We start from the raw sequence: 14,079 nt of genomic DNA on the forward strand, positions 1-14,079 counted from the left end.
AGCGGGGTTCCGGGCAGGGCCAGCGGGGCTACGAGCAGGGCCAGCGGGCACAAGCCCCGCGCCGCTGGGACACCCTCACTTGCAAGCGGGTTCCGGCCCTGGGGTTCGCACTTTGCGGGAGCCACCCAAATGCTGTGTCGCTAAATAAAACGGGCTTTTAGTTGAAATTTGCTTTCATTTCCCCTCGCTCTGTCTGAAGTGCTTTCACAATTAAGCACCCGAGCACTTTGGGAAATGGCTTCTTTCCTGTGCCCGGGCTCCAGTGATTGCGCCAATAACTATTTCCCTGGAGACTTTTCCTCGCCTGGTGAAACAGACTGATGTTTAATCACGCAATCGGTTAGGTTGGAAAACACCTCTGAGATCACTGAGTCCTGCCCAGGACCGAACACCACCATGGTAGCTAGACCAGAGCACTGAGTGCCGCATCCAGACTTCCCTTAAAACACCTCCAGGGATGGTGACTCCACCACCTCTTTGGACAGCCCATGCCAATATTTATTCACCCTTTCTGTGAAAAAACTCCTCGTGGTATCCAACCTCCCCTGGTGGAGTTGAGACCGTGTCCTCCTGTCCCTGTTCCTTGGGAGCAGAGCCTGACCCCCAGGCTGTCCCCTCCTGTCAGGGAGCTGTGCAGAGCCAGAAGGTCCCTCCTGAGTCTCCTTTTCTCCAGGCTGAGCCCCTTTCCAGCTCCCTCAGCTGTTTCTGCTGCTCCAGACCCTTCCCCAGCTCCACTTCTCTAAACTCGCTCCAGCCCCTCAATGTCCTTCCTGAGCTGAGGGGCCCAGAGCTGGACACAGCCTTGAGCTGTCCCTCACCAGTGCCCAGCACAGCGGGACAATCCTGCGGGACAATCCTGGTCCTGTGCTCACACTGTTCCTGACACAGGCCAGGCTGTCACTGGGCACACCCAGAGCTGTGAGCACACTCAGTCCGTGTCACACCCGCTCCAGGGCTGTGCAGTCTATCCTGAGCCAGTGCCAGGATGTGGTGAGAGCTCCCACCTCACAACCTTGGCCTTTCCAGCAAGAATTCATAACTGGTTTCTTCCACTTTCTCCCCTCTCCTTTGTGATAAAGTGCCATGTAATTACAGGTCAGTTACTGTGACCTAGGATGAACGTAAGAGCTCTAGTCTAGGAAGAGGATTTGGGCATAATCTGTCTTGGAAGCGGAAGTTTCTTTGTGTCTGGAGTTTAGCTTTGGCAAAAGTCATTTTTGAAATAACCATTCACAAACCAAGGGAAGACAAAATGCTCAGCTTCCTGGGCATGAGGTTTACTCACAAACCTGTTGTGTAAGGACAAGAATCCTTTTTTTACCCTCCATTTCCCCACTGCTCCTAAGCATGTAAAACCTGTCATATATTTATTGTTCATTTTAATCCAGAATCTTACATTGAAAACCCTTACAATGCCCTTTCCATTTATCATGTTTCCTTTCTGAAATATCTGTATTTGGAAAACTTACTCTGAAGTCCTCTAAGTATTCATTTCTCATCCTTTAAAGGAAGTTCAGGGTGTATTAGCAAGGCTGCAGAGCTTCTCTCTTTCTGTAAGCTACATGTAATTGTGGAAATTCCCATGTGTTACTCAAAGTGAGGAAATTTTGGTGTGGTTTTGTGGTTTTTCACTGCAATGTAATTTACTATTGAAACATTAAACACCAGCATTTACATACATCAGAGGGAATACAAGAATTTAGCTGCTACCTGGAAGTTAACTTGCTCATAAATATACACAGTGATTGGAAAAGAGTCTTTAATTTCCTGCCTGTCACCAGACTGTGCAGTGTGGAATGTTTGGTGTAAAATGAGCTATCCGGTGTCTTGCAGACATCTCTGGTGGGGTTGAGGAAAACAGATCTGCAGGGAGATTTTTTATTACCTTAATTCTGAGGCATTTTTTTTTCGCCAGCACTGACACTCTGGCTGTTTCCTACACACCTTCTAACTCTAGAGGAAATTAAATACCATCCCTGGGAAGTGCTGGTAATAAATATATACATGCAACCCAGGAAAATAAGAAAAAGCATAGTGTGCAGCCTGACAGCTGTCTGATTCCTGCTGTCTTGAAACAGGCAGAAAAGTTCCTGACCCAGCTTTTCACTGAGGAAATGATAACTCTCCCTTTCCAGCAATGCAGATTCACTGACTGCTTTCTCAGCCTCTGACTCCTGTCAGGGTCAAAAATGTGTGTTTTGTGCATGGGTTTTAGGAGGAAGTTCTGAATTTTAATACATGGATGCCCACTTTAGCTATTGTACCAAACAAACCCTCCTAACTCATCTCCCCCTGTGAAAAATTGGAATAGGTAAAGGGCTCTGTGATGATGAATGAGCAAGGGTTATTCAGTTAAAAACAAGATCAGCAAATCTGAAGTTTCAGTTTCTTCACAATAAGCTGCAGTGTTTTATCTGAATGTCACGGCTAAGACAGAATAGGTGAAATTAATCCCCCAAAAATGAAACTGAGATCAATGCTCACCTATCTTGAGTCCATCTCAGAGCAGAGGTTTAGCTCAAACTGGAAGTTTAATGTAGGTCTGTGGGAGGCTCAGAACATTCATTAATTTGCAGAGTAATTGATTTATAAGTTATGAGCACATTGAGATTGGAGTTATTTGTATGTCAGTCAACATACTGCTTGGAATAGCCCCTAAGTAAGAATTAAGAAATCTGAAGGTAAATGTATGAATTTCTATATAAATACAAATACATATATATATATACACACACACATATACACTTGTATATAACTTATATAACTACTGGTAATGAAACCAGATGAGAGAATTCTATATGAATGATATACCTGAAGGCGAGGACTTTTTTTAAAATCAGTATTACTGGGGTGAAATGAAAATTGTTTCATTGCTATATAAAAATCTCATTTATTTATTGGTGTGACCAGCTTAGTCTGTCTTGGTGCCATAAATCACACTTTGGTGTTTACTTCAACATAGTAAACAAGAAAAATATTAAAAACCCCCCACCCCCAACAGCTTTACCAGGAGAAACTAGGGCAGGTTAAGAGATGCAAAATATGCTGGTGTGTAATTAAGGAAGTTTAAGCTGCTTTATAAGAACTGCCTGTTGTGCCTGCTCTTATCACATGCTAGGTGAAAGCCTGATATTATCTCATGTGCTGCAAAGTCCCCACCTAAATTACCTTGTGGTATTTAGTTCCTGTAACCTTGCTCTGCAAGAAGTGTCAAAGGCAGGGTTGAGGCTTTTGCCTGTCAAGGTTTAACCCCAGCCAGCTGTCAAACTCCTCAGAGCCACTCACTGCCTCACTCCCCTGTCAGAGGGATTGGGAAGAGACCTGGAAGGGTAAAAGTGAGAAAACTCTTGAAATGAGTTTAATCGGGAAAGTAAAATGTGTGCATGCCAGCAAAGCAAAACAAGGAATGAATTCCCTGCTTCCCAAGGATGGGCGAGTGTTTAGCTGTCTCCAGGGGACCAGGTGTCCATCACAGGTGACAGTGACTTGGGAAGACAAACACCATCACTCCAAACATTCCCCCTTCCTCCAGCAGAGGAGATGGTTAAATGCTGCTGGTGGAAGATCAGCTGGAGGGCTGGACCACTGAAAATGGCCTGATTCCCTGCCAGTTTTGAGCTATCCCCTGAATACTCATTTGCCCACTTTCTTCCCTCCCACACCTCAGAGGTAGGATGTGCACTTTTCCTCCCCAGGTATGACACAGCCTTCAAAAAGATTATTTTTATAGAGAAGGAGTGATCCGTGTGTTATGGGGACAAACCTCATAGACAAGTCAGAGAAGGCACTGCCATCCCCAGACTACCTTGGGCATCACTGTACTTTGAAAGCTCAGAAGCCCTGGGAAAGTAGAAGGTCAAGAGATCAGACAGGAACAAGATACAAAACTGTGCAAGTGTCACAGCAACCTCTGTTCCTCCTGCTTGTGAGACTGCGGGGTGCCCCCTGCATCTCAGAGTAAGTGTAAGCTCCTCACACGAACAGGTACTGCCTGTACTGCCTGTGTGCTCCGTTCCATGCCCGAGGAGTTTCTTGCTGCCTGCAGGGCTCTGGGAGGGTGAAGGAGCTCGGAGGAGCAGCTCTGCTTTCTTTGAGAGGTATCACAGGCTGTGGGGTGTGTGCCGGCCAGCTCAGAGACCTTGCTGGGTAATGAGCTCTGCAGGCACACAGTGCTTTTGCCTCGGTGTGTGTGAGCAAACAGCAGCAGAATTGGGGTAGAAACAGCAGAATTGGTTGTTATTCCATAAGGTGCTAGCATGGAAATAATCAACATCAACTGCAGCCGTGTGACACCGATGTCAGAGCACTGTCCTGGGGCTGCCACAGGGAATAGGCACAGGCTGTCCCATGTGCCAGCACACAGAGCCCTTGTCCTGCTGCCAGGGCTGGTGCTGGTGAGGTGCTGGACACCCTTAGTTCTCACATGCTCTCCTGGGGCTCAGCAAAGCCACCCTTCTGCTGCCAGTTCATGCAGTCCCCACGGTGATCCCATGCCATGTTGTGGGGACAACAGGGACTCCTCTTGCCATAGGTGAACAACACTAAGAGGTTGATGGCTCAGGATCAATAAAACCTGAGAAGTTATTGTTTAAAATTTCCCAGAAAATCTGTGTATCACATTTACATGTGCTCCTGTGATGAGCAGCTGAGGACTCTGGGCTTGTCTAGTTTGGAGGGAGGGAGACTGAAGGGTGACCTCACTGCACTCTGCAGTTCCTGTGACATGGAGAGGGAAGCACCAAGCTTTTCTCCCCAGGATCCAGACAGCAGGCGTGGGAAAGTTTCAGTGCTCCACCAGGGCAGTTTATACAGGATATAGCAGGGATATACAGGTATATCAGGGAGCATCTTTTTGTGGAGAACCTAGAACAGGCTTCCTGGAGAGGCAGGCATACCCCAGACCTGGCAGTGCTTGAGGCATTTGGACAGTGCCTTCAACAATGGGCTCCGTCAGCCCTGAGTTGCTCAGGCAGTTGGATCAAATGGCTGTTATGTGTCCCTTTCCACTGAAATATTCCATTCTATTCCATTCTATTCCATTCTATTCCATTCTATTCCATACTATTCCATTCCATCCCATCCCGTTCCGGATGGGCCGCCCTGCTGCGCCACCTGCTGGCGGACCCCGTTCACCTCCGCTGTCCTCGAAAGCTGCGGGGCCCATCCTAAAAAACATCTGGCAAACATCTGGAAGCACCCTTGCTCAGCACACAGAACGGTACCGGTTTGGCCACCCAGTGTGACACCTCGCTGGGCCTTAAATCAAGGCACGGGAGAACCCTGGGCTCGGCAAAGCTGTGTCAACTCCGCCCGTCCAGCCCGCTGAACCGGGGGCTGCCCGGTGCGAGCTGCAGCAGAAACCGCGAGGTAACTCCTAAAAAAGGTCACAAGGAGAAGAAGCGACAGGACCCCCAGAGAACAACGCAAACCCCGCAGCGAACCACCGTGCAAGCAGCAGCTCCATCCAGCTCCTCCCTGACGGCTAAAGAAGATAAGGAACATGGGACAGGCCGTTTCCAGCGCTGCTGGCCTCGTCCCAGCGCTGAGCCGCGGTACCTGGGGCAGCGCTCGCACAAACACAAACGGGAGCGCTGCATCCTCGGGCTGCCGCTCCTCGAGTGCCTGCTCACAACCCCCGAGCTGCACAGCCACGAGCAATCCAAATAAACTGCTGAGCAAACCAGGGCAGCCCCTACCCAGACATTTTTGAACACTTCCCTGCTAGCTTTTTTAGTGGGCTCAGCTGGGTTTGCTTTAGGTGAAAATGCTGCCATCTGCTACAATTATGTAATTAACCTTCGTAGTTCAGACTTAATGATGCTCATTAAGGTTGAGTGTTTTTATTGGCTAACTGCTGTCACCAGTTTTGCATGGAACTGCAAAGACAACTCTTAAGGGCCATAGTTGGAAGCATAATTAGCAATATGTGAGTGTTGCACAGGGGCATGGGCAAGGCAAGGTAGAGGACTTGGTGGGAGCTTTGTTTTATTCAATGCTAAGAGTGGAATACAATGAACAGCAGAAGTGTGTTACTGCTGGGTCACTGATAATAAATAATCAGCTAGAGCGGTGTGGCAGCAGATTTGGAGTGTATGTGTGTCAGGACATCACAGGATCCCTTCCATCCATGGTTGGCTGTGTCCATTTCCTCAGCCTTACCTCCTCCATTCCCAGTACTTCTTCATTTATTCTAGCATTAATTAATGAGTGTGTTTTTGCTGTAGGCCTTTCTCAAGCAGTCTAAAAATTGTAGCAAATAAAGTTTTTAATTTAAGAAAATGCCCAGGATCGAAAACTTTGTGGCCTAATTTGCCTGTGCATATAAGACTCCTAAAATATTAGGCTGTGATGCTATAAAAATTTATAACTAGTGTACACACCACCTTTAACTATGGCTGTTCCTTGTCCAAGAGGAATGTCTGTAGTTCTCCCATCATTTCCTGTGAACTACCTTGTGGACTCTGAAGGTTGAACTCAATACCTCAAATACACAGAGAAATAACCTTCATCACAAGGTGTTACAATCTTCCATAACCCAACAATTTATTTAAACTTACATCACAATGAGAATCTAATAATAAAATACATCGGTTCACACCAGTCTGCATTGCCATTTTTAAAGGGTAAGCATCTTTCTTCACTTTATATTAAAACTTTCTGGAGGTAAAAACTACTGCATTGTACCCACAGTTCTTGAAATCTATTGTAACATTAGGCAGGTTACAGAGGAACTTTCAGAGCTAATTACATGTCAGTTAACCTCACATTTTTGGCACATCTGAATGCTTTTTTATTTTCTTCTCAAAATAATTCTGTAGCAAGTCAGAGAATCATGGACATAAAACATCACTATCCAGTGGCAAGTGCTGCCTAAAAGCATACAAAATTTGCATAATTTGGTTACAAAATAGGTATTTTCTTAGTTTTTTATCCCAACCCTTAACACTGAAGTGCCATGACAGGAAAGGGCCAGGAACAGGACCGGCCTTGCTGAGCTGTTGCTGGTCCCTTTGCTGCAAGGCTTGGCTTAAGTAAATCCCAGAGTGATGTTAACAAGTTGTTGATGGCTTTTGCCTTGCCAGGCCAGTGGCTTTCAAAGCAGCCTCCAGCAGGTGTGAGGCCACCCATAAATGTCACCCTCCTCCTCACTCGAGTGACAGAGCGAACACCAGTTCGGACAGGTTCAAGAGGGGCTGTGTTTGTGCAGCCCTTGGCACTCGAGTGGCTACAAATCCGAGGGCTGGTGAGCCACTGCTAGGCTGGATTCCTTCTGCCTGACACCACAGCAGCTGCTTCTTTAGAAATGACAATGTTTTTAAGCAGGAATGAAACATTAATGGTAGTAGTGTGCCTGGCACATATTTGTACGAGTGGCTGCAGTTACTTGCATGAATTTTTCAAACGTGGTTTAGGTGATTTTTGTCATACACCATAAACCCCAGCTGCTATGAGCTTCTGATGTTATATTGAAAGTAAAAAGCAGTCCATGGGACTTGCAACCCGGGTTGGTTTTCTCCTGGCTTTCGAGCTGTACTCTATCAATCAAGAGTCTGGCATAAAGTAGTGATTGTTTTATGTTTCACTGATTGTCAGCTCCATGTACTGATATTTATTTTGATGACTTTTTGAGATGGCTGTTCCATTGGTTATGTCACTTCTGCTCACACTGCTCTGGTGGGAACAGAGAAATATGAATGAACTACTGCAGTTAAGGAGCAGAAGAACAATATACATGTTAGCTTTGTGGCTGTACTACAGCTAGATGGTCTCTTCATGTTAGTGGGAAATAAACATTTCTACTTGTTATGGCAGGGTTGCATTCTGTGCATCCTTTCAAAGCCCAAATCAAAGTCTCATTTTCTTGATTCAACTTTCCTGCTCATCCTTTGCTGAATCCCCTGATCTGAAAGCCTTTTTGTGAGAACCAGTAAGCATTCCCAGAAGGACTTTATGGCTGCTAGGAAGCATCTCTGATTACCTTTCTTAGAGAACTTGAAAAAAGGTTCATATTCTTATTCCATTAGAGAAAGAAAGAAATTACACAGATAACAGAACAGTTGTTGATGGGGAGGTTTGAAACCTACAATAAGAGAAAATTCAAGGTATCCATGGTGCTCTTTGCACGTATGTCCTGACCCTGAAAGGCAGCCCTGACAAAAACCCTTCAAAAATCAAACTCACTCCCAGAGTCAATTTTTCCCTCACATCCACAGTGAGAATTCATCCCTGCATTGATTTCCATTTCCTACTCAGCAGTTGCTCTGAACACAGCTCAGGTGAGCGGGGCTCAGTGAGCAGCTCAGGCTGCACCGGTGGAGCTGTGACACCTCTCCCTGCGCAGGACAGCGCTGCTGGGGCGGGCACTGTCGGCTGAACACCTTCACATGGATTTAGTGCAACTTCTGCTCGCTTGGAAAGCTGTGGGGAGGCAGGCAGCTGCTCAGAGCCAGCGTGTGGCTGAGCAGCAGCCACGGCCCAGCTCACACCCCTGGCTCAAGTGACAGTGGCAGTAAAAGCTGATACATTGCAGGCGCTTTCTGGCACCTGCGGTATTTTCATGCTCTTTACAACCTTTGCAAGTTAAAGTGTCAAGGTGTGATAAACTATGTAGCAGTGCATTCCTTACATTTCATATACAAAAAAAGAGCTCAAGACTGGGAGCAAGAAGGCACAAACTTGGGAAATAACATAGCTGAGGAGTTTACACAAAGGTACTATGGCATTTATTAGGCATCACTTAGCACTTATTTCACATTTTGCCCCCAAATTACCCCAAAGCAACATAAATTTCTCCACTTCCTTTCCCTTTGCACCCTTCTTTTGGATAAAGCTGCCTGTGCTCTATAGATACAGTTGCTGCAGAATATAAGGTGAACACAGATAAATACAACATACACAGCAAAAAAATGTATTATAGTATTACAATAGTCAAATAATGTAATTAGCCTCAAGCTACGGCAGTGTCTGTGTGCTCCAGGGAACCAGTTCAGGAACAGCAAGCGGGGCCACTGTACAGGAGCAAACCAGCGTGGGCAGAGCTGGGAAGAGAAGGGGCTGGGGAGGCTCTTCGGGTGCCTGGGTGCAGTCGGTCACGGGGATCTGCTCACCTGGAACTCCCAACCAGGGCCTCGGAGCTTTCTTCAGCCCGTATCAGTCCGGCGGCAGGTCCTTGGAACACCTTTAGTCTGTTCATTGTGCATACACATAAAGTCACCCCACATTCCTCCTGTTAGGCTATGTTTTCTTTATATATATAATTATTTTTTTTTTTAACCTTTTAGCTTTTGAAATTTTTTTTCTTACAACTGTTAAAAAAGTTTCATGGTAAAAATAGCTCACTATATGATACATATACCCAAAGTGGTGCGATACTTTATATAATAAAAGATGAAAATAGTCACTTTCCATAATAAAAATAAGTTCTATTTTTTGCTTATTTTACAATATACTTAATAATTCTTTTCTTCTTCTTCACTCTGCAAGTAAATAGGTCCCATTTTGATAACGCTTCTGAGTCGATTAAAGTGGCAAGAGACCGGAGAATTGCTTATAAGCACTTTGAGCAGCCGCACTCCACGTGTCTCTCCAGTTCTTCCGTGAAGGTGGAGCCATCCACGCACTGGAAGAAGTATTTCCGCCTCTTGCTGCGGAGGGGGACGCAGCACTGCCCGCTGCCACAGCTGCCGCGGCACTCCAGGCGCGGCACTTTGGAGGAGGTGGCACACGAGGTGTAGCCCTGCTGCCTACGGACCACTTCTCGAATGATGTCTCCTTGGCAGAGGTTCTCTGCTGGGACAACAGAGATGGGAAGGAGTAAAGAAACGTGCCAACTGTTTGGATGGATATTCCCCGCACATCAGCGAGCAGCCCTGGCTTCACAATGTGGTTCAAGACAAACAGATGGCGTGACAAGAACCTTCATCTTTTATTGCTTTGTACCTGCCACCAAAACAGATCTTGTCTACAGAAATGTGTAATATCTGGTGCAAGGTGGAGGCCAAGCAGGCCTGCTGGCTTTGATCAGCAGCCTGGAGGTGTTTTAATGAATGCTGAGTGTTGAGTCCTGCAACACTCCTGCAAAATAAGCATGAGTTTTACCACGGCTGCTTCTCCGGAGCAAAGGTCAGCCTGCTCTGCGTGACACCAGCGGTCTGGGACACCTGAAAGTGTCTGTGCTGTTCTGCACTCCCTGTGCAGCAGCCAGATACATTTTTGGTGATGGGTACGTGTAAAATTTGGAAAGTCTGTGGTTCATGCACAGGAAAGGGACAATCTAAATAAAAATAATATAATCCAGCTCCTTCCTTCTGGACAACAACAAAAGAAGGCAGAAATGATGCAGTTAAAACTCTGTGAGTTTCCAGGGAGTCTTTTCAGGTTAGGGCAGAAGAGCTGGGCCTCTGCTCTTATAGGAAAGTCCAGCATGATCTGTGGGATTCCCCTGGAAACCTGCCCAAGCTGAAGGAGCGAGCTGAGAATCTTTCAAGCCACTTCAGATGAGCAGCTCCTCCTTGTAAGACCTCCCTTCCCAGCAGTGCAAATAATTGATCCCTGCTTGCTGAGGGTAAACCTCACAACCTCTTCTTAAACATCCCACCCAGATCCTGGGAGCAGCAAACCTTGAGCATTCAGGAGGCACAGAATAAAACTCTTCGCTCCATGTCCCCATTTCTCTATGTGATTGCAGCTACCTTTCTGTTCTCCCTGTACTGCTCTGCAGAGGTTGGCTTAGCTTTATCTTCTATTTGCCATCCCCCCCAACCTGAGTGGCAGTGAGGAGAGGTGTAAAGCAGGTGTAAAACAGGTGTAAAACAGGTGTAAAGCAGGAGTGCAGCAGCACAGCTCCAGCCCGGGGCCAAGCCTACCTTTGTCACAGAGCTCTCCGCTGTAGCCGGGGTCACATTCACAGTAGGGCTCCCCATGCTCTGAGACCTTACACTGCCCGTGGCTGCATTTCAAAGTCCTGCAGGGGCTTGAGGAATTGTTCTTTCTGTCGCAGTACGTGCCCGTGTAGCCCTCGGTGCACTTACAGGTGTAGGCAGCGCCGGCCGCTGTGCACTTACCATGCAGACACCTGCAGAAACAGAAGCTTTAGATTTAGAGCTGGGCTTTGCTAGATGAGAAAGTTCCTTTTCCCAGAAATGTTTGATTTTGGAATTTCTGCCCATTAAATTCCAGGACACTAATCCAAAACCAGCAGCTCAGTGTCAAACACTCTGGAGAAAACTGTGATCTTTCAGTGAATACTGGATAATGTTCAGAGAATGCCTTTGGAATTTGTGAACCTAAGTAGAAATCATTGGGCTCCTCCATGAGCACAGACCAAGGCTTGGCATCCACACGAGACAGCTCACATTTACAGCATCAGCACGTGGAACTAAGTGCCAACAATCAAACTGCATGCCCAGGCTTCCTGAGCAGAGTTACTGCACAGATAATATCAGGCGATGACAGCCATGGTGATAAATGAAGGTGTTTGTGGCAAAGCTGTGCACAGCTTTATCAGTGGGAGCTGAGGGTTCCCTGGCTCCGGGGGTTTGCAGTGAGCTTTGGCATTTCCGAGGAACACCACAGGGTGGGGTGGTGATCCTTAGCAAGTTCTCTGACACTGTCCCCACTTCTGGCACAGGGGAAAACTTGAAATGGGCAGAGAACAGCGAGGAAAGTATTCTCTCCAGCCAAGGAAAAAGTGCTCAGGGCTTATAAACCTTTGGCATAATGTACCTTGACATAAACCCATGTCTCTCCTAAAATTATTCCCCCTTTATGTTGATTTTTGTACATTTAATTTTTAATTTTTAATCTTTGAACTGAAAAGGACAGATTATAAGAACAGTTTCAGTCAAGTCCAGACATGCAAAATACTGTAACGAAGGGAGTCACAGTCTGTACAGAGCAGTATTTTGTGCCCCAGGAACCAGAGGTTACCTGATCTTTACAGGTTCATTTCCTCAGTGAATTAACCTGTGAGTGTTGGAGCAGACACCTGCCAGCAGGGCTCCACACTCCCCTGGATACACCGGGCAGGGCTTTAGGGAGCCAGCTCCAAAAGACTGAAGTGATTTGGGAAAGGTGGGACAGTGTGTGAGCATTAAAAACACACCCAGCTACTTTCCTTAGCAAGGGGCTATGTTCATGATTGCCTCACCCTCCCTGGACTGTGAGAGAAACAATCCCTCATCGTGTAAACATCTGGAACTCCCTTATTTTCCTCTGTCCAGCCACAACAGCTTTGTGCTGACATTTTAAATTCAAGGAAACATTTGGGTCTTCATATCTTTGGTTTGTAAACTGTCAGGTGCTTTTCAACACCTTCCAGACTTCAGTACTTTGCGGAATTAGAACCAGAAGCAAGTTTAAAATGGTACCTTTGCCAGGTTAAATTTCTGAGAGTGATTATTCACTGCACCAATTTACCTGTCAAAAGTATGTGCTCGTGAGAAGCGCCTTCCAATACAGCAACCGAAGGAACTTCTAAAACAGAAGTACTTCCATCTGCTTATGAAACAACACTGAAATATGCAGCCTGCTGCTCTGCACGGGACTGTTTCCTGTGTACTGGCCATAAGAAAGCTATTCATCCTGTGTTTCTGATGGAGATGTGGTTATTGAGCCTTTGAACTGTAAATACTTTACACTCACGCTCCCTTCACATGCAACACCACGCTATCCTTTAAACTTGCACTTTAAAGGGCTGTTTCCAAGTGTAATGTTTAAGTCAACTATTTGGGAAATTTAAAACTGCTCACACTGGAGTGCATAATGGTCTTCAGGGAATAAGTCTGAAGACTGGGCTCAGTGCTGCTGGAGAAAACCCCTAAAATGTAAACCTCCCACTCACAGGCAGCTCTGCTCTGGATCCATGCAGGCATTCACCTCCTGGGGTTAAGCCATGCCCATTAACAGGAGGTTTTGTATTTTAATGTGTAGAGTCACAGCTGAAGGTATGACCTGCAGCATTAACACCTGAGCTCCTTCAGACCATGAGCTCCTCTGGCAAATCAGCAATGTCTGAACAAGAAGTGGAAATCGAGAGCTGCCACAGACTCACAACTGTCAATAACCTCATGTGAGGACCCAGCACCTCCAAAAACAGTCAGATGTGGGTTTGCAAGATGAAATGTGAAATATGCATTAGCTGTAAAGCTTTCACTCTCCCATCAGCATTTGTCTGAGCTTACTTGTGGTTAAGACATGGATCTCCAATTTCCTGGTCACACAGAGGGCCCATCCAGCCTGGGTGACATTCACAAATCACACTCGTTTTCTCCAGGGATCGGCAAATCCCATGCTTGCAGATGTTACAGGATTTGCAGCCAGGAAGGACTCCCAGTGACTGCTGTGGTAAATCCTTGAAATCCTGCAGCTCATTGTTGATTCTGACATCGTGAATGCACCCATGAAAACCATTTGGTGTCTTATCAGCACCCTGGCGCAGGGATGATAATCCAGTAGAGGTTGGGATCCCTTCAGAAAAAAACAGAAGGGGAAGGTTCACTTATACTTGCAATGATAATATATAAATTCTAATTGCTAAAGCTTCTTCTGTCACAGCCCCTTAAAATATTTGAATAATTAATTTGCATAGGACCTTTGTAAGGTAGCACAATCTCATTGTCCTCATTCTGGAAATGGAAAGATAAAAAAAATAAACTCACTTGCCCAATCTTCTGTAAGAAGTTCATGACCAACCCCCCCTCCAAAAAAAAGAAAGAAAAAAAAAAAAAAGGAAAGCCAAACCAAACCTGTATTAAACCTGTATTTTGGCTGGTGGCCACATGCTCCTGTCAGATAATGTTCTTTCTCTCTACAGTTTAATAGCAATTATTCTTTTGAAAGTTTTGACTGTCAGCAGGCAGCATCCACCTCTGGGATGCAACACAACAGTTTGGCTTTACTAGCTTGTGTTAAGAGAGGGAGTGGTAAGAGTGCATCCCATGGAAAATAGTGCAGGAAAACTCTAAAGACAGGGAAGAGCACCTCAAGGGCCAGGCCAAGGCTTTGTGCTGAGCACCTGACATCCTGCTGCAGTACTTGGAAGAGATCACACTGTTGGATGGCCAGCAGGTTCTTTTGGAT

At 46.1% G+C, this 14,079-nt stretch overlaps 1 protein-coding gene across 3 annotated transcripts in view; it reads right to left on the reverse strand.

Annotated features, from left to right (window-relative positions):
- Positions 1-8,892: 8,892 nt before the first annotated feature.
- Positions 8,893-14,079, reverse strand: part of SLIT3 (slit guidance ligand 3) — a 468,211-nt gene continuing 463,024 nt past the window's right edge. For 2 of the 3 annotated variants that reach the window (XM_058848842.1, XM_058848841.1), the window contains exons 35-37: positions 13,182-13,467; positions 10,866-11,074; positions 8,893-9,789 (exon numbers count right to left, since the gene is read on the reverse strand). In XM_058848842.1, the coding sequence (XP_058704825.1) occupies positions 9,548-9,789; positions 10,866-11,074; positions 13,182-13,467 (737 nt within the window). In that variant the 3' untranslated portion in view covers positions 8,893-9,547. The remainder of the gene's footprint in view (positions 9,790-10,865; positions 11,075-13,181; positions 13,468-14,079) is intronic. The other variant, XM_058848843.1, reaches the window with a different exon arrangement.

Source organism: Poecile atricapillus, chromosome 13 (assembly GCF_030490865.1).
Source record: "Poecile atricapillus isolate bPoeAtr1 chromosome 13, bPoeAtr1.hap1, whole genome shotgun sequence".
NCBI classification, from domain to species: Eukaryota; Metazoa; Chordata; class Aves; order Passeriformes; family Paridae; genus Poecile; species Poecile atricapillus.